Source organism: Antechinus flavipes, chromosome 4, assembly GCF_016432865.1.
Source record: "Antechinus flavipes isolate AdamAnt ecotype Samford, QLD, Australia chromosome 4, AdamAnt_v2, whole genome shotgun sequence".
In the NCBI taxonomy this organism is placed as follows: domain Eukaryota; kingdom Metazoa; phylum Chordata; class Mammalia; order Dasyuromorphia; family Dasyuridae; genus Antechinus; species Antechinus flavipes.
Genome location: NC_067401.1, coordinates 370,679,562 through 370,699,829, shown reverse-complemented (window position 1 = coordinate 370,699,829; position 20,268 = coordinate 370,679,562). Strand labels below are relative to the sequence as shown.

At 35.6% G+C, this 20,268-nt stretch overlaps 1 protein-coding gene across 1 annotated transcript in view; it reads right to left on the bottom strand.

The window, feature by feature from the left end:
- USH2A (usherin) overlaps positions 1 to 20,268 on the bottom strand; it is a 998,601-nt gene that overhangs the window by 97,158 nt on the left and 881,175 nt on the right. Inside the window, exon 60 of the mRNA XM_051996749.1 lies at positions 19,588 to 19,942. Within this exon, the coding sequence (XP_051852709.1) occupies positions 19,588 to 19,942 (355 nt within the window). The remainder of the gene's footprint in view (positions 1 to 19,587; positions 19,943 to 20,268) is intronic.

Here is a 20,268-nt window from a genome sequence, read left to right as displayed (position 1 = left end):
ATCAAACTGAGCCCAATTAATTTTTCATGTATCCTTGATAACTGTTTCATAATGAGCTATGCGTCTTGACGGATTTGGGGTTGGCAGAGAGGGCTGCCCATGCTTCCTATCCCCATTCAGTCCACTTATAGAAACCAACCCATTAATCAAGCTATCTGGCATAAAACTGAAATCTCAGCTCAGCAAGAGATCAATAACCATCCTAAAAAAAACACAGAACCAGACTCTAATGGGCACAGGTATCCAGCCATGACATTAGTAATTGCTTTAGCAAAAATAAAACTCAGTATCGTAATCACCCAATAGGAACTTATACTATAAAATTCATTACTTGTTCCTTGTCAAAAAGTAACATTTACATCCGTTAAAAACATATGGTAATTTTACTATCTAGATGTGGCCATTATCCTCTCAAGTTAGACAACACTTCTCTTGAACAGATTCAAAATCTCTGGTTTTGAAACTCTAATATTTAATAATCCAAGTATCACATAAATTGTTCAAAAATGACTTCTTATATTCATTCTTAATTCAAAGCACCTCGGGGACTCCTAAATACTCTTCTTAGCCCAGTTACATATGAACAAAGTGAGCCTGATATGGTGAGATGACTCTAAGGTAATTTATGACATCTGCAATGACCTGGGTGAGAGATGCTGACACTTCCTGCTCTCTCTCCAAATATAAGCCTTAGTTTGATGGTGAAATTGGGTCAGGTTCTAATACTGCTCTGATGACTTAATGGGAAAAAAATTCTAATTTAACTTATACATTTTTGTCACTTTTCCAATTTTCTTTTTTTTTTTCTCTCTCATGCGCATTGACCAAATTAGGCTGATTTCCCCTCCTCGCCCCACCCTCTCTCTCAATGTGTTTTGGCTTGACATGAATTTTTCTAATCCAGATCCAGTTTTCTAAAAGAAAGAATCAAGGAGCAGAAGGGGAAAGAGAGAAGAAACTCATTGATAATTTTTTAAATCACTTCTTATTGGCGTGACAACAGGTAGAAATTTGTTTTGGCATGATATAAGACAGACTTTGATTAGAAGTGACTCCTGCAATGTACAGCCAAATGGATGGTCATCTGTTGGCTGAACATTTATACTAGACTTTGCCAATATCAGAGAAAGACCTAAGAGTAGTCCAGGAATTTCAAGAAAATGTGGCATTCAGACTACTCAGTAGTTGATATTCCAATGGGAAAAACAAAACAAAAGCTAGGATACCTGGGTTCTGTTTTTAGCTTTTCCACTACTACCTAGTTGGGACATATTGGGTAAATTATTTCACTCACTCAATCAATATTTATTAAGTGCCTACTAGGTGCCAGGCACTATAATAAGCACTGAGAATACAAAAAGAAGCCAAAAACAGTCCCAACTCTTAAGCAGCTCACATTTTTCATTTATCTGTAAAATGAAGAGACTAAAATCTATATAATCTTTTCATCACAAGATTATTTTGTGAATAATAATCAATACAAAAGTGTATTGAAAATGAAAATTTCCATTTTCCATCCAAAAAGTAGTGTGGATAGAGTTCTAGACTTAGAGTCAGGAAGACCTGATACCTATTACCTGTGTGACCCTGGGATAATCATTTATATTCTCTTAGATTGGTTTTCCCATATGTAAAATCAGGGCAATATAGCATTTATTTCATGGAATTCTTGGGTGGGCCAAGTGATATATATATATAGTACTTTGTGATCGTAAAATGCTATATAAATGTTAATTACTATTATTATTAGCTGTTACTTAACTCTCATATTTATATAGCATTTCAAGGCTCATAAAACATGTTTTCCTTATTTTACAGAGAAAGAAACTGAAACTTGGAAAAGTGCTGTCCATAGTCCCATAGTTAGTAACAATCAATCTCACAAACCCAAGACTCTTGATTCTGTGGCCAATGTTCATTCCAGCATAGCACATTGCCTGGAGAAGCAACAGGTTTCTTCTCTTCTGCTTTGCTTGAATTCCTGCTTTTAGAAACGTCCATACCAGTGGTCAGCGCCTATAGTGTAGCTGGGTGATACTAGTTCAGAAACATGTCTTAATAATGACACTAAAAGCTAATCAATTCAAATCGTGGAATCCATACTATATGGTGCCCAGAGTTTTCTATTTGTGTGAAGTCATGTATCAAAATATTCAATTTATGCAAACTTAAGCTCTCCCTGAGACAAAGATGGAAGATGGTTGCTATTCTGGGGCCTCTCAGTTCATGGGTATAATCAACAATGTCAGCAGTTCCAACCTAGTAACATCCAGGCGTGACACTAACAAGATGTTGGGCCTTACAAGGTACATTCTGATAAAATGATTCATTTGCAAACTTATCACATATGCACTCACAGGTGGTGGGTGTGGGTCATTTCATTTGAATTAAAAAGCAAATGTCTCTCTACATGAGAGGTCACTAGCTGGTGTAAGTTAAAATCTTTTCACTGTTCGGCATAATTAAAATATTCTGACAGTGGTCCCAGTCATTTAAACATTGCAGTATTGTTGTAATATTTTTCTAGGCTTCAGGAGCTCACAATTGTTTGGCCCAATCAAATCGGGGAACACTGGAGAAGTTATCACCCATCAAGGTAATTACTTTCAAGTTGAAATAATTACTCTATCAATGTTAATGGTCTTTCAACTTCAATAAAGCACTCACCTGCCGATAATCACGGCTAACCTCTTGCTCTAATGCAATTCCCTCTCTATTTAGGAGGTTATATTACAGCCGTTACAGTGGTCACTTGTCCTGAACAGCTGCTGAATTTCACTTTGATCGGCTGTGAACCATAAAAAAATTAGTCATCTGTGTATGATTTCCCCCTAACCCAGAAGCCCTTGCAGAGCTAAGGATATGATCTCTTGGCTGTAATCGGGGCCTTCAGGGGCAGCCATCTTGTCTTAGGTAGTGGCTACCGTCCACTTGTGACGATAGCACAGTCATTCAATTAACTTCTGCCCTTTGCTGCCATTTACAGCTTTGTGTCTCTGCTAAGTGGCATATATATGGAATTTATGGCCCTGGCTTGTTATTATGTAGATTATTTCGTTTACTTTCATAACTTTTTCTCATAATACTCTGTGGGGTTTTTAGATAAAATGAATGGGGTTTCATTATAACTTAATCAAAGCACTAACAATAATGAAACATCTGATCCTTGTCTTTTTCCCCACATACAGTATTTTTTTTTTAAGGTATTGGCGGCATAAACACAGATGTATAAGTGGGAGGGATCAGGGATAATTAAAATAAATCCTTGTCCTGGGACCTACTGGGATATTGTGCTGAGGAAAAGGATCAGGTTTTCGGAGGGGCAATTTGAGCTTGGGACAGTTATACAGTTGTGAGGGGCTCTAGACATTGGGACAGTAGAAGAGTAGAGGCAGGAGAAGCTACAGCACTTGCCAAGGAAGGAAAAGGAAGACATTCTTGGTCCAGAAGAGTAAGCTAGAATCCAGGACAATACAACCTTCCCATTACGAACATTCATGGCCTTGCTAATATTTCTTTCTTCTCAGGACAATACCACAGCATGTATAGAATCTTTTATAGATGAGGAAACGAAAGATGAGGAAACTACAGCATCTTTTACTTATGAAGAAACTGAAGTCTAGAGTTTTTTTTGTTTTTTTTGTTTTTTTTTTATGGCTGAAGCAATTGGGGTTAAGTGACTTGCCCAGGGTTACACAGTTAGAATGTGTTAAGTATCTGAGGCCAGATTTGAACTCCTGACTTCAAGGCTGGTGCTCTATCCACTGCACCACCTAGCTGTCTTAAGTCTAGAATTGTTAAATAACTTGCATGAAGTCATCAGATAGGTATCTGTTTACTCTTTGAAAAGTATTTTTTAAAAACGCAACATGGGAAGATATTAATTACAGTCACCCTTTTCATACTTTAAGCTTGTATGTTTATTTGTTTTATTGGTAACCTCTACCATCCATCTTCTCTGTACCTACTTATAGTGCTAATTGGTTTCACTATAAATTTGTGATATCTCATCTCCTTGCATCCCTAATTCTTGATAATTCTTTTACATAGGGCCTAACATAGTAGGTGTTTAACAAATATTTAACCATTAATTTTTTGATTGACTTTCTATCAAAGTCCTCATAGTTCTTATTCCAAATATTCTCCTTTCTAAGTTTCTACTATCTTTTCCCACCTCTAACAGATGACCTTGTCCTTTTTTCTAATGAGAAAGTCAAGGCTATCCATCATGAGTTCTTTAATTACTTCTGCTTTGCACTTCAAAACCTATTTATATCTTTGCCATTCTCTTTTTTGTTCTAGTCTTTAAGAAAGTCCCATATATACAACTACCTGCTAGACTTCTCTACATAGATATTCTACCAACATCTCAAAGATGACACATCTGAAACATAACTCATCTTTCCTCCAGACTGGGAGTTCTTAATCTGTAATCATGTTTTCTAAAATATTTTGGCAGTTGTATTTCCATATACTTGGTTTTCTTTGTAATTCTGTGCACTTTATTTTAGCATTTAAACAAATTATTCTGAAAGGGGATTTGTAGTTTTCATTGGACTGCCAAACGGTCAGTGAAACAAACTTAACTTAAAGTTAAGGACCTTTTTCTGTAAGACCTCCACTCCTCTGAACTACCACGTTTCATTGAAGACACCATCCTTTTAGTAATCTAATTTCTTGATTTTTACTCTTTCATTTTCATCTACTTATCAATCAGCTGGTAAGTCCTATTAAAACTTCCTATCCAACAGTATGCAGCATTACTACCCTTCTCACTACCTTCACAACCATCACTCTATTGCAGGCTTTCATCAATACTTTCCTGTTCTTAATTGGTCTCTCTTTAATCTTTTCCCACTTTGATCCATGCTATGCATAGCTGATGAAATATTCTAATGTACAGGTCTGATTGTGACACTTTCCTTCTAAAACCTTTCACTGACTCTCTTTTACTTTTAAAATAAAATATAATCCACCTTCAGTTTAGTATTTAACACCTTTCACAATCAGGGTCACACCTATCATCCAAGAATTTTATATTTCTGGCCTTTATCTACTTTATGTACCAGTTGGAATAGACTATTAGCTGTTTTTTGAACTTGACATTTCATCTATATCCTACATATATTTGCACAAGTCAAACTCCATATTTGAACTGTACTTCATCCTCACTTTCATTTCTTAGAATTTTTATCTTCTTTTAAGGTTTACTTCAATACCATTCCCTCTGTGAAGCTTTCCTTGATCCTTCAGGATGTTAGTACTCTCTTTTTTCTTACATTGCCTTTTACCTACTTACTTTGGTACATGTTATATAATTTTATATAAATTATATGACTTTTTATAAGGGATATAAGCTACTTGAGTGCAGGAGCCATTTAATTTTTGTCTTTGTATTCTTACTTCTCTGCATAATGCCTTTCTAGAATGAGCACTTATAGGCAGTTGTTAATATTTGAATTTGGTTCATTCCTCCCACAAGATGAAGTGGTTGAGATTTTTGAGGGGATTTTAAGAAGAAGGTGATTCATCAAGTGATTATAAAGCAGAATCTAATTAGGTATCATTGGGCTAGATGCTCTCCATGGTCTCCTCCAATTCTAAGATCCTACAGCTCTTTGATTAAATTGGGAATAACTTAGTAGTTTAGTTTAGTTCTGCTTAACTCAGCTCAGCTATCTTTTTTCTGTTCTAGAGCCAAATAGTATATAATCATGCATTTTTACATTAGGGAAAAATTGTCACTTTAAAAAGTATTAGAGAGAGCATTTGTTAGAATAAGGTTAGCAAAACAACAGGATGCAGTGGAAAGCATGCTGGATTTGGAAGTGGAATATCTGGTTTAGCTCATCTGTGATCATGGACCTTGAAATACCTAAATTGTAGCCTCCTTAGTTACAAAATCAAAATGATAATACCTGGACTGTAATGAGACCTTGCCTTCTTATATGATACAAATGGGAGACAGTAATGTGGGACACACATAAGAATAGGAATTGCTTTGTTATACAGATATGTAATGAGATTTCACCTGTATCTATTAAAAAGAGTTTTGCTAAGCAGTTTAATAAATTAGGGAAATGGTCCCCTTAAACTTTTAAGCTAGAATAAAGTAAACAAAGTGAATGCACTAATTATAAAAATAAATGTTTCTATTTGTTAATCAAGTATTTAATAAGTGCCTACTATGTGTCAGGCACTGCCCTAAGTGCTGGAGACATAAGTAGAAAGAATGAAACAATATTTATTACAAGAAACTTTTTAAATTTTAATTTTAATGGAGAAGGCATGGACATACAGAAAATCTATACTGTGTGTATATATGTATGTCCATATATATGTAATAAATTCAAATATCTACAAAATCATTAAATACAAAGGAGTTTGGGAAGGACCTGGGGTGTGCTGGATCAAGCTTTTTTTGGGTAAGTGCCTATTGTTAAATTTTCATTGTGAACATTTACACCATGGAAATTTGCAAATGCTACTAATCAGGGCTTGATTTATTGCTTTGTTGATTGCTTAGACTTAAAGTATTCTTAATGCAAATTAAAATCAAAAGTGTGTTGGGAGTACATTTTTTTTTTTCTGGATAGCTGGGTGTTAAATATTTACCAATACAACACTAGAGGATGGGCACTAGCAGTTCAGGTAACAAGAAAGATTTCATGCAGAATATAGTATCTGATCTGTATCTTAAAAGAAGTAATGTACTCTGTGAATCACAGATAAGCAAGTTTTATATTCTAGTAATATGAGACAGCCAATGCAAAAGCATGAAGATAAGGGAGGTGCCAGCTGTGAGTAACAGAAAATCAAACTAGTAGTTTGACTAAATTTCATAGTGTAGGAGGAGAGAAATGTCCAGTGAGCTGAAAGGATTGTTTGGAATCATATTGCACAAGGCTTTAAAAGCCAAACAGGAGAGTTTATATTTTATCCTAGACTCAATATCGGAATTGGAAACACTTGATTTAATACACATGATTTTTAAGGATTGGGGTTATGGTGACTTTTATTTCCTTTAAGGCTTGAGATCATTGGGAGGATAGGGTTTTGTGGTTGAGGTTGCTGAGAGTGAACAGGAGGCAAGAGCATTGGTAGTACATCATACTCTGGGGAAAGGACAGTCCTAGTAGCTTCTGGACATACTTCCTTTCCAGGTAGGGCCACCCTATATTCTAACAGGTGACTATAATCAATTATTTGGGGGCTCTGCTTTATGACATGGGATAAGTGGATTTAGAGTTAGTTTGTAAAACATTTCTTGTACAACAACATTATTAGGTACATAGTGCAAATATTCTAATTTTAGAGATGAGGAAACCAAAGTTCTTTGAGAAGTTAGCTTCTTTGATCATGATCACTCATCTAATAAGGGCTTGAATCAGGGTTCAAATCCTGATATCCTGTTTTCCAAGTCCACTCTTAGAGGAGAGGAGAGGAGAACAAAAGGGAGGGGAAGAGATGGAAGGGAGGAAAGGAGAAGAAAGTGGAGGATAGGGGAGGGAAAGGAAGGAGAAAAAAGGGGAGGAAGAGGAAGGGAAGGGGAGAGGAAGGAAAAGAAGGGGAAGAACTCTTTCACTCTCCCCTCAAATATGAGTATCTGAAGATAAATAGGAGCATGGAGATATCATTTAGATAATAATCTAGACTTGAAGAAATTTACAAAAGTATTAATTATTCTGAAGTACAACAAAAATTAAATATTCTTTTTTACCCAGAGGTGAAATAATCTCACTAAAAATATTACTTACAGAAATGAAGCAGCAAGTTCAAATATTTATTGCATGGTATTTGGTATTTACAATGACTAAGGCCAAGATTTTTAAGTCATTAAATACTTCAAAGAGATCACAGATTCAGAACCTCAGATTTAAGATCTGAAGGGATTTTAATACTCATCTGATTTAATTATCTCATTTTAAAGAAGAGAAAACTGAGGCCCCAGAAGTTCAATGACTTGACTAAGACCATAGGTATCAAATAATAGAGGTAGAATTTGAACTGAAGTCTCCTTTCTTCAAACCCAGCTTCATTATACTGCCTCTCTATATTCCAGTTGACATGCATTTAACCAAAATTTACATATGTCTGAAATTTTATTTCATTCTCAGTTGTCCCATTATGTATATTTTCAAATTTTCCGCAGCATGTCACAAGTGTTTTACATATCATAATTTCACCTAGGCTTTACTAAGCAATTGAAGGTTACCTGTCTACTTTCCAATCCACAAGCTTGCTTTATGCTTTTTGAAAGTGATGAGTAATGTCTTTATTCACTCCATTCCCTACACTTGAAATTCCCTCTTTACACAAATCCTACTCATCTTCATCTAGACATAGTTCTAACTCTTTTTTCCTTTAAAGAGCCTTTCTAGATCAGTTCAGCTCACAGTAATGTCTCCCTTCTTAGGAGTCACAGTTAACATTGTCTAAGCTACTCAGCCCCGAATTCTCTTTTTGAGCTGGAGCAGCCCTTATCTCACCACCACTACTGTTTTTTTCACTTTTTTTTGGTTATTAAATTTTAAATATTTTCTTTGTCTCTCTGAAGGAGACCATTAAGCTATTTGAAGATGAAAATTGAACCCTTGAGTTTTTATATTTTAATATAGCTAGTAAAAACTAACAATAATAGCTTATATTTATACAACACTTTAAAGTTTGCAAAGCGCTTTGTTTATGGAGACAACTACAGTTGTTAATAAACTTTTACTGATTAACAATGTATTTCTGAAAATTAGAGACAAAAATAATTTAAAATTTTATTTAGATTTAAATGATTAAATAATATTATGACAGGATTAGATGTGAAAAATAATATCAAGCATTTACTAAGCACCTACTATGTATAGGCCCTGTGCAAAATACGGGGATATAAAGATACCATAAAATAATCCCTGTATTTAGGAGCTTATATTTTAATGGGGTAGGAATGTGGCAGTATATATACATAGAGGCAGTTAGGTGGAAAGAGGATGCAACTTGGAGTCATCTCCTGCCTCAAGCAACTACTTAGCTGGGTGAGTTTGGGAATGTTACTTAAATTCTCTGTCTTTAATTTCCTCATCTGTAAAATGGGAATAACACCTGACTTGTGGTATTCTTGTGAGGATCAAAGGAAATATGTAAAACATAATACAAATCTTGAACTACTAAGACAAAAGCTATAAAAGCATTCTTCTGGATTGTTCACAGAGATTTTGGGTACTGATGCTATAGCTTTAAAAGGCTCATGGGACTGTGCACATTTGCTATATTTTTGGATAAGAGATGCCATAAAATGATAATCTGAAGGGAACTGATATTTATTAACTGACATTTATAGGAGATTGTTAATAGACACTGAAAATAAGACCAGTTTAATGAGAACTCTTTTTTTTTTTGGGGGGGGGCAGTAGGATATCTATGCCCTAGGAATTTTTGCCAAGTTTTGGAATATCATATGAGGAGGTAGAAAGGCAATCAGAGAACATAAAAACGCAAGTGAACAAAGTAAATACAGGCATATAGCAAAAAAAAAATAAATAAATAAACCACAGGTGAGACCAAGTATGTAATAAGGATGTGGAGACAGTTGGTGAGAGCAAATCTTAGTGATAGTTCTTTGTTCACTTGCTTTCTCAGGATACAGAGGTAGTGCTGGCTTCGAGATCCATGACAATCTTCCAATATTTTATTTAAATGTTTAACTTCATTATTTGATCATTCTAATACATTACATAGCCATCAACTGTAAATGTGTCTAAGAAATAATGTTTTGAGACAGAGAAAGGAGAAGCTAGTTCAGAGGAGAACAGATTTCACCAGTGTTATTCTGAATTGGGAGCTGAACCAACTGTAGAGAGTTTCAGCAGTTCTGGTAATTAATAAAAATTATTTCAGAGCATACCCACTAGATTGCCTTCTAATATGCTGAAAGAATTAATAAGGAAATGAGCCAGTAGCACACTTAGGGGTGGGGATTTGGTGTTTCTGTTGCCAAGAGAACTTGAGAGGTATTACTCAGACTCCGCATTACACACTTCTACCCTAGAGATATCTTAGCAAAGCAAAGACCTAGTAGTTGATAGAGGCCAGGAAATCCCTTCTTCAAAAAGTGTTATTGGAGCTCAATTTCAACAGAAGTCAGGGATTCCAGGTGGCAAAGGTGGAGAATACATTTTCTAGATGAAGAAAATGCAAAGGCACCAAAATGAGTAATGGAGTACCATATGAATGATAGAAAGCTAGTTTGCCTGAACTATAATATATATGAGAAATACAATGTAGAAACAGAATGAAAAAATAGGAAGAGGAGGTTGTGTTAAATTTTGAATTCTAGAAAAGATTGTGTTTGATCATCGAACAATAGGCAACTGCTAGACTTTATTAGGTAGTGAGGTGATAAAGTAGATTGGGATTTTAGGAAAATGACATTGGCAATTGTGGAATGATGGATTATAATGGGAGAGACAATGAAGTGCAATATTCCAGATCCAGGTGATAAACTACTAAACTAGAGTAGTGACTTCATGAGTGGAGAGAAGCTAGGTGTGAAAGACATAGCTTGACAAGATTTGACAATTTATTAGATCTGTGGGGTGAGTGAGAATGAGAAGCTGACACTGAGTTTGCAAAGCCTGGTACCTAGAAGAGTTGCCACTTTCTTGAAAGAAAAAAATTTGAAATAGAATGAACTTTGAAGGGAAGAAAATGTAAGTCTTCTCTGGATATAATTTAGGATATTCCTAGTATACTGGAAATATCCATCTAATAGGCAGTTAGAGATGCAGGATGAGGGTTATCAAAGCTTGAGATATGCTAGAACTATATATATAGATCTCAAAATCATAGGCATAGTGATGAAAATTAGCCCATGAGATGTGCTGAGATTATCAGCTAAGAAAGTATAAAGCAAAAAAGACCCCAAGAAAATGTTTTAGGATCTATCCAAAGTAATGGTGGTAGTTATTATATGGATGCTATTCCAGAAAAAGATACTAAGAAGTTGCAGTTATATGGATAGGAGAAGAACCAAGAGAAAGCAATTTCAAAAAAAGACCTCAAAAAGAGAAAATATGGTCAATATTATCAAATTCTTCAGAAAGTTGAGAAGGGCAAGCTTTGAAAAGTAGCCATCAGATCCAGCCACTAAACTCAATAAGATAAGGGAGAGAATATCTTGGGAGTCAGTAGAAAATTGCCATGAGATCCTTCATTGGGTGTTCCACAGATGATTCTCAAAGGAAGCCATTTTGCTAAAGGATAGCAGGAAAAAGAGAGTCTGATAGTGACAATGAAGTATTTGTGACTTTGTCCCTAGGACCAGTGTGTCAGAGGATATGATAGATGATGCTATCAGTATTGAAAGTCTGGCTAGGAATATAATGTCAATGGGCATCAAGTATTTCTCCCTCTGTTTCTATTTCTGTCTTTCTCTGTATTTTAGAGCTTAACAGTGCTTCACACATGGTGGATGCTTAATACTGACTAATATGAACTAGGTCTCAGGGCAGAAGTAACACAATAGAAAGAGGTTGAATATGAAGGGAAGTATGTTTACTATGAAGATCTCAAGGGCATATTGAAAGGTATGACTTACATCTGAGATCAGTGGGGTTGGTTTGGGATAGATAGAAGTAGGAGGAAGTTCTCTGTTAAAAAATTTAGCAAAATTTAGTCAAAAATCTAGGACTGAGAGAGAAAGTTTTCCAACACTGGAGAATAAGATTGTGAACTGTGTTGCCCTAAGTACTGATGATATTGTCATCATCATCACTATAGTAACTATCTTCTCATTCTTCTTTTCTTTTCCTTTTCTCCTCCTTTTCTTTCCCCTCCTTTTTCCACAATTACTCTTAAATAGTAAGTTTACCTCATAAAATTAAGAGTTGGATTGTGGATTATTAGTGTGTGTGTATATATGTAAAAAATAAAACATTGCTGAATTTCAGAGGTGCAAGGTGCTTGTTAGAATTCATTTAACTCCTAACTCCTCACTCAGAGTCAAAAGTCAATGCTAATTGAGGATCAGAAATGAAGCTCAGGCAGCTCTGAAATAATTTAAATCAATAAAGAAATAGGACTGCCTTTATGAAAAATCAATTTACACACAAATTTTTCAGGAGCAGATTTATTACAAGTTTCTCTTACAATACTTGCTGCATACTTTCTTAACAGAAGCCAGCCAGATTTTGGTAAAGAGCTAGGAAATATTATGCCAGACTCCTGAGAGGTTTTTGACAACCTGATCCTAGAATTTCAGAATGGTTGTTCAGCGACCAGAATCTAGAACTGGGAGTTTGTCATACTGAGTTTTATTCCTGACGTGGAAGCCAATTTATGGTGACCCATGCAATTTGCTTACTCACTCAGTGCCTCCTGTTGTAGACAGACCCAAATGCCATCTATCTTCTAAGGCACTGGGCAAGCAGGTTATGTTGGCCTTCATGTACTATATCCCTATGGGGCATGAAAGGGTGTACTCAGAGCACAGAAAACCGCAGCTAAAGCCTTAGGCAAAACCATCTTTGCCTTTAAATCCCAGGTTACTTCTGCCAATGCTAGAGCTGGTGCCAATCAGAGAAACAAACAAACCCAGGATGGTGGCAGCAGTGATGGCAGCCACGCCAGGAGTGTTCCCTGTAAGCACCACCATGGAGTTCCTGGATGCCAAGGCTAAATGTAGTTCTTCTCTTGCTACTGCGCAATTTATCACAGAGCTAATCAGGATGAGATTTTGTGTCCTGCTCTCTGAAGCCCATATTTAGGAAGGAAAGCCGCTGTTTTGGAGACAATTGGGCAGTTTATACATTCCCTTCTCCCGAGAAGCATCCTTCCTATAACTATACTACTTGGTCCCAAAGAGTTCTAAAAGTTCTCAAGGGGTGCGGGTGAGGATTGTTAAAGGTATTTAAACCTGCATGAACTCCATTTTTTTTCTCCTGCTGATTCTGCTGATGCTGCTTATTGTGCCAGCACATATGTTGCCCACCCCCATTGAGGGTGCCCCATTGCTAGTTCTCCATCCACTGCCACCTTCAAGAGGACTCATGCATCCATCGCACCTGCTTGATATGGCTTTTCTCAACCACATCCACCTGTCTATAAACAACAATGGAGAACCTGTGGGATACCCCTGTTATGTCATTACTGGAGAGAGACATTTTACTGATGGGTCTAAAGGCCCTAATTTGACAGGAGAAATAGATGAAGGGCATTAGGGCACCCTTGCCTAGCATGTCAGTCTCTCAGTCAGCAAAGATGAGAACAGGCTCAGTGCCTTCTTGATTAAAGATGTGATCTCAACTCCTGACAATGAAGGCTAAAGCTATCTTAGCATTACACCTTCCCCTCCCACAAAAACTTACTTGAAGGGAACCTTAGAATCTTCCCTTCTTTGTAGATAAGAAAATGGGGGGGCAAGAAAAGGGAAGTAACTTATGGAAGTTAATATTTGAGCTTGAAGAGGTCATACTCAGAGTACAGAAGCTTTAATGAAGAACTTGACAATCAAGAGTTTGACCTCAAGTATTCTAACTCATACTCCTAGTGTGTGACTGTTTTTTGAGCAGCAATTTGTAAAATGTCTTAGGGTAGTCACAACAAAGAGAATCAATAGGTGAAATTCAGCTGCATTTGACAGGTATTTATTAAGCTCTTACTATATGCAAAGCAGTGAACTAGCTGCTGGTGATACAAAAACATTCCCTGTCCCCAGGACATCCTGCACCAGAGATGGAACATAGACATAGATAAATTAATATGAAGGAACTTGAGAAATAAGAGCATCCTAGGGATAGGGAAGGGTTTTTCATCAAGGAAGTAGCACCCAAATTGAGCCTTGAAAGAACACAAAGATTGTCTAAAGTGTAAATTAAGAAGAGGTATATTCTAGGTATAGGGATAATCCTTCCACAGAAGACGAGGGATGGAATGTTAAAAGCAGGAAGCACTAGTGGTTTCAGCTAGCATTGTGGACTATTAAACAATGGAGCAAATTATGCTCCAGGAGTCTTGAAAAAAAATAGGACTGAGTTTTCTACATCTAGAAAGGATATTGGATTAACCATTAACTATTACAGTAGAAGTCAGGGAAACATGGAGAAAAGAGTAGTGGATTAAGAATTCTAAAGCCTAAGGTCTAGGCTTCTCTGAATGAGGCATCTGTGAGAAGGCAACTCTGTGAAAGTCATGAAACATCTCTAAAAATCACTTTGTTTACCTATGAGAAGTAGGATTTGCACTGAAGAGGCTCTAAGATTTTACAAGCCTTTGATTCTTTGAAGCATATATCACCTCAATGCCTCTGGATTAACCTGAACTTTTATAAAGTTTAGTAGAGAATAGTAGCTCTGAAAATCCTTGCCTCATGGTACATAAATTTGATGGAGTACTGTTGTACAGTAAGAAATGAGGAAATAGATGATATCAAAAAGACATGGAAAGACTTGTCTGAACTGATTCAGACTCAAGTGAGCAGAAACATAAGAATAATTTATATTTTAAAAATGAACAGTTTCCATGACTCTTATAAGCTGATGAAGAATAAAATGGACAGAATCAAAGAAGAATTTATACTCGAACAACACTGCAAAAATTAATTTGAAAGATATAAGAGTTATGATCAATAAAATCACCATTCATGATCCCAGAAGACTAATGATGAAACATGCTATCCATTAACAGAGAAGTGATGGATTTTGGTTAAAGAATAAGGGAATTTGTTTTGCATATTTGTTACATTTCTGCATATTTATTATAAAGGGGCAAATCTCTGCCTGGTGGGTAGGAATTCTGGAAAGCTGTCTAACTTGTTCTGTGGATGCTATCTTAGGTTTCATTTTCTAGCTTAAAAATTTATTTTTATTGTGAACTTAATAACCACCTATAAAAACAAATATTTCACTGTAGAAAAAACAAGAAAGAAGACTGTTTAACTGTTAACTTCTAAACATTTTAATCTCATAGATTATATGATTTATTAAAATAGTGCTCAGTACTTCAGTCATAATGACTGAAGACAAATTTCAAAAATCAGAGGGGTAATTCTGGAGCCTGCCCTGACCAGTTATTCTGTTTCCTTATACTAAAAGAAGCAAAGAAAAAAAAAACATTCAAGAAGAGTCCTGCACCTTGCCTATATTTAGTTTTTTTTTTAATTTTCACATTCTATAGTTTAATATCTTTTTTGCATCGTATCCTTCAGAAAGTGGGAAGAAGTCAGAAATTCCAGAAGGAGAATAAAACAGAGGATGGGGTCAACATGATAGAAGTACTTTGTAATTTGCAACCTGCTGTTATTGTTCCTCTTCTTTTTTTAGAAACTTTCTAATGTGATAAAAATAGAGTCTAACCGATTAAATAAAGGACAGAGCTCACTGTTCAGTTCAATACTTGATCTTGTGCTGTAAAATGGAACCTTGTGTGAGAGAATGACTAATAGAGTATCCCACATGGGAACACCAATAGACCTGCTTTAGGAGATTAAATGATTTAGCCTCCTACTCCTGAAAGCCATATTTTAAAGGGCCAGAAGTTTAATCACTGGAATCCCAGTTCCTTCAATAAAATCACAGTTTAATTAAAGTGTCTCATTCACAAAGCTATTGTCAAGGGTGTGTCAGCATTTTCAGAATGAAATTTTACTTTAAGGAGGTTTTAACTTTGAAGCTTAATACATAGGTTTCCAGGCTTTGGTGATAATGGATATATTTTCCTCTGGATAACATCCTTAAGAGGATTTCTACCTTTTGGAACACTGCCTTGTAATCTAAGTTCAACAGGATGTGAGAGGCAGAACTATGAAAATTGTCTCCAATGTCCAGATTATGAAAACTTGAACCAAGAAAATAAAATAAAAATCCAGAAAAGGAGAAATGACCTTTAATATCATTTCATCCTTCATTCACATGTTGCTATGCTTTACAGGTAACCTATGATAAGATTCAACAATGAACAGAAAAACAATATGCATTTATAGGATAATTGGGATCCTCTCAGCCTCGTTTATCAGAAAATAAAACTGAAGCCTAAAGAGATCAAATGGCCAATAAGGAAGGAAGAAAACAAAGGTATATTAAGTATTTACTATACGCCAGACATTGTATAAAGAGCTTTACAAATATTACCTCATTTAATTCTCACAACAACCCTGGGATGTAGGTAGTATTATCATCTCGATGTTACAGCTGAGGAAACTGAGGCAAACAGAAAGCTAAGTGACTTCCTTGGGGTAATACAATTAGTCAATATTTGAGGCTGTATTTGAATTTACATTTTACTGATTCCAGAACCAGCACTCCATCTCTTATACCATTTATCTGCCTCTAGTAAGGGAAATAAATAGAAGAGATAAAGCAAGAATTCAAACTATCTCATTTCAAATCCAAAGCTTTTCCCATTATAGTATGTTATTTCATTCATTTATTCATTCAACAAACATTTATCAAGTGACTATTATGCCATGCACTGAAGAAGGGACAAAAATAAATACAATATGCTCTCTCTATTAAAGAATCTTATTTTTTATGAGTTGATGCATAATGAATACAAAAATACAAAACTGAATTATAAAGGACAAGGATCACTTGCTGCTGGAGAGAGATGTTCTCTGTTTCAGTCTAGAAGATGGGTATGATTTGAATAGGTAGAAATAGGAGGAATTTTGTCAAAAGAAGAGAAGTATATAGGCAAAGGAATAGAGAAAAATAAGTCTAGAAAGTGTTACAGAGTTGGAGAATAGTTGATTTTTGAATCAAAAGTATGGGTAGAAAGGTGAAAAATAATAGAAAGCCAGTGGACAAAAGAAGTCAGAAGGAAGAGTGGGTATTAAAAAGGGGAAAAGATAGTAAATTTCAATTTACACCTGCTGAGTTTGAAGTGCTAATTGGGAAAGAAAGGTTGAAATAAGAAGGTGGTTAGAAATTCAGGTCTGAATATTGGGAAAGTGTCATGATGACAGATATGGAATCATCAACATAGAATTGATTGTGGAAATCATAAGCATAGCTTCGATTACCAAAGGAAAGACAAAGAACAAATCAAAAACAGCCTTCTGGGATGCAAGATACAGAAAGAGAAGGAGGATCCAGAAAAAAGACAGAGCAGGAAGAATCAGAAAAATGAAAAAAAGAAGCAAGAAAGAGTGGTGACTCTGAGATCAAAAGACAATGTATGTATAGAGTAGAAAGTGGTCTATACTATCAAATGCTTCAGGAAATCAATGAATGTGAGGACTGAAATGAAAATAAATTGAATATAATATTGAAATAAATTCAATGTAGTCAATAAAAGGTCATAGGTGACCTCTGAGGGTTCAATTTTAATCAAGTGATAGGTTGTGTTAAAATTTTATCTTGTTCTGGATCCATTGACCACCACCCCTTCGAGTCAATATAGTGAATTTTATCGGTAGCTAGTGTAAAAGGGCAATAGCATAAAATAAAACTGTAGAGGGAAACCTGGAAGTCACATATGAACCATCACAAAGATCAAAGGAGCAGGATTTACAAATTGTATCATACATTAACCAAAATTTGCATCCTGTTAACATCCTGCTGAATCAGGAGAAACCATTGAGGTAGTACTTTTCAAGGTTCTGGTGATATGTGTAAATTACAGACAAAATCCAGATTTCCACAGCACCAGACCAGCAGAACATTAAAAAGCAAATGATTTTGAAATGATGACTTTGAAATTTTACAATGACTTTAAGATTATTCAGATATGTTAATAAATTAACCTACAATCATTCCTTAGTCTGATAGGAGTTGGTCTGTTTCAAATATCCATCCGTCTATCTATCTATCTATCTAAAACGAGACCTCAAATTTATGCCCCTGTAAATTCTCTTCCATCTCTACTGCCAAATGTTCCCAAAGCTAATCCATGATTACAGGAGTGATTTTCTCTACCTCTTCTTCTCTCCTTCTTCTTTCTTACAATGCTTGCCTTACTTCATTAGCCCAGCACATTTCCACATCTGCCTCTGTACCACTTTTCTTCACTTGCCTCTGCCTTTATGAACCTTTTGTCCCCATATCTTCATTTTAACTTAATTAAAGTATATTTGCCACCCTATTTCCTGCTGAAACTTTAGTCTTTCTGGGTGAGCAGTAGGTATTCTGTCCCCATTTCAAAATTTCCCAGTTTTATAAATTATCAACTCATAGGAATAGATGCCATATTTACATGATTGAGAAGTAAATGAATGGCAAGAAACAGAAACAGAAACTGTAACTTAAATGTTGCAATGGAAGTGGAAGTAGCAGTAGCAGTAGAAGAAAAGATAAAGATGATATAGCTTGATGTAGATGATTTGTACTTAAGAGCTACATCTTCTTTCTCTTTTCTTCTATTGACACTTCTGCTTCCAGGGAGCCCGGGTAATATTTCTGAGTGAAAGGGAAATAACCAATAGGAGAAGAGACATTGGAGATTCAAGAGGGTTTGGGGGTCAAGTCTTTAATGAAATTGGAGCAAGGGAATAAAGGACAAATGGTGAAGATATAAGAGCTGATTAAAAAGGCCATCTCTTCCTCTAAGATTAGAGGAAAGGAGAAAAGAAAACTTGAACAAAAAGTTTTATGTAAGGAGGGCAGGAAGTGGTTGTAGCAGATAACTGCAGAGAGACATTATGGTACAGTGGGCAGAGCACAGGATTTGAAATTAGAAGACACAGGTTTGAATTTTGATCTGGTCATCCGAGAGAATCAGCTCTCTCTCTCATGCATGCCATCTCATAATTTTGGTAATTATTATAATAATTATTTTAATCTTGATTATAAATGAATGCCTTGTACTGTATATCAATATTTCTTCAACTCAAAAGGCTTTTAAAGAATTTAGTGAGCTCATTCTCTCATATTTTGAAAATATATCATCCTATTTATCCTTCCAACTAGACTTTATTCCACCTCTTTCATTTAAACTAATCAGCAACACCAGTCACTTTGATCTCCTTTCTAGCTTCCCATAGAAATTCTTGTCTGGTATACATATCTTAGCATTTGATTATATTCTGTCCTGTATTATTCAGCACTTTTTTTTTTATGTTTCACATCTCTTCAACCACAGTGTAAGCTTCTTGAGGGTAAAGATTATATCATATACTTTGCTTATGATTTTGGACACACAGTGATAGTCATTAAAGACTAGTTGTAGTTAATAGGATTAAATGGACCAAGGAGGTTTGTGTCACAAAACACCACAGGTTTGCCTCATGCAATTTTGTCTATATAATCTCACGGATCTCTTTAATAAAGAAAGAACTGGACTCATCTTCTCATATGATATTGACATCATCCCTCGGACACAGAGAATTCAGGTATTCTTATTTCCAGAGTCAGAGAAGTAAGAATTTCCCTTAACAATGGATAATTCAAGTTAGTGTTAGAGTCAACAATATTCATTCCCAGGTTGGTACTCAGCCCATTAACTGCTGTTTTGTATCTTTTTATGAGACTTCTACAGCTTCAGGCCTTCTTAAGAAAAACTACAAGTAAGTCAAGAAAATTAATTAAGCTATTCCAACAAAATCATAAAAAGATAAGAGAAACATCACTTGTTATAGCCAATTAATTATGTCATCTATTTTCTTACCATCACTGTGAATGCAGTCACAATTGGAACATTAAATGTTGGATCCTTTTCTCTCTCTTGGTAGATAATACGGTAGTGAGAGATAATACCATTGGGAGATTCTGGCTTGGTCCAGTTTAGCAACACAGAATAAGCACCAGTAGCTTGAGCATGAGGAGCTCTCAAACCCTGAGGAGGGGCTTCCATTGTCTGTGCTGAAGACCATGGAGACTCTATCGAGCCTTTGGAGTTATGAGCTCTCACACGATATTCATAAAGTGTGAAAGGCTTCAAAGTATCTGAAGCATCAGTAAATTCAAGAGCTCCTTCAGACCAGATGAACAAAAGGGATTCTCCTTCAAAACCAACAGTACGACTGAAAGACAACAAAGAAAATAAGTGGTTATGGTATTATTCTGTATAAATGACTATAAAGCTATGTTAAGGAAAGGGTCAGTCTGAAAAACATTTGACTTTTTTTGCAACTTTTTAACTGTCCTTTTCTCAGGGATATGATAGGATGATAGGATTTATAGATGATCTTAGAAATAATCTTACCCAACTCCCTTATTTCATAGATAAGGAAATAAGGACTCAAAAGTGAAAGGGAATGGTTGCTGTTACTTGTCTCTGACTATCTAAGAAGTGAGTAGCTGAGCTGATTTTTTTTTTTAACATAGGAGCCTTAATTCTGTATCAATG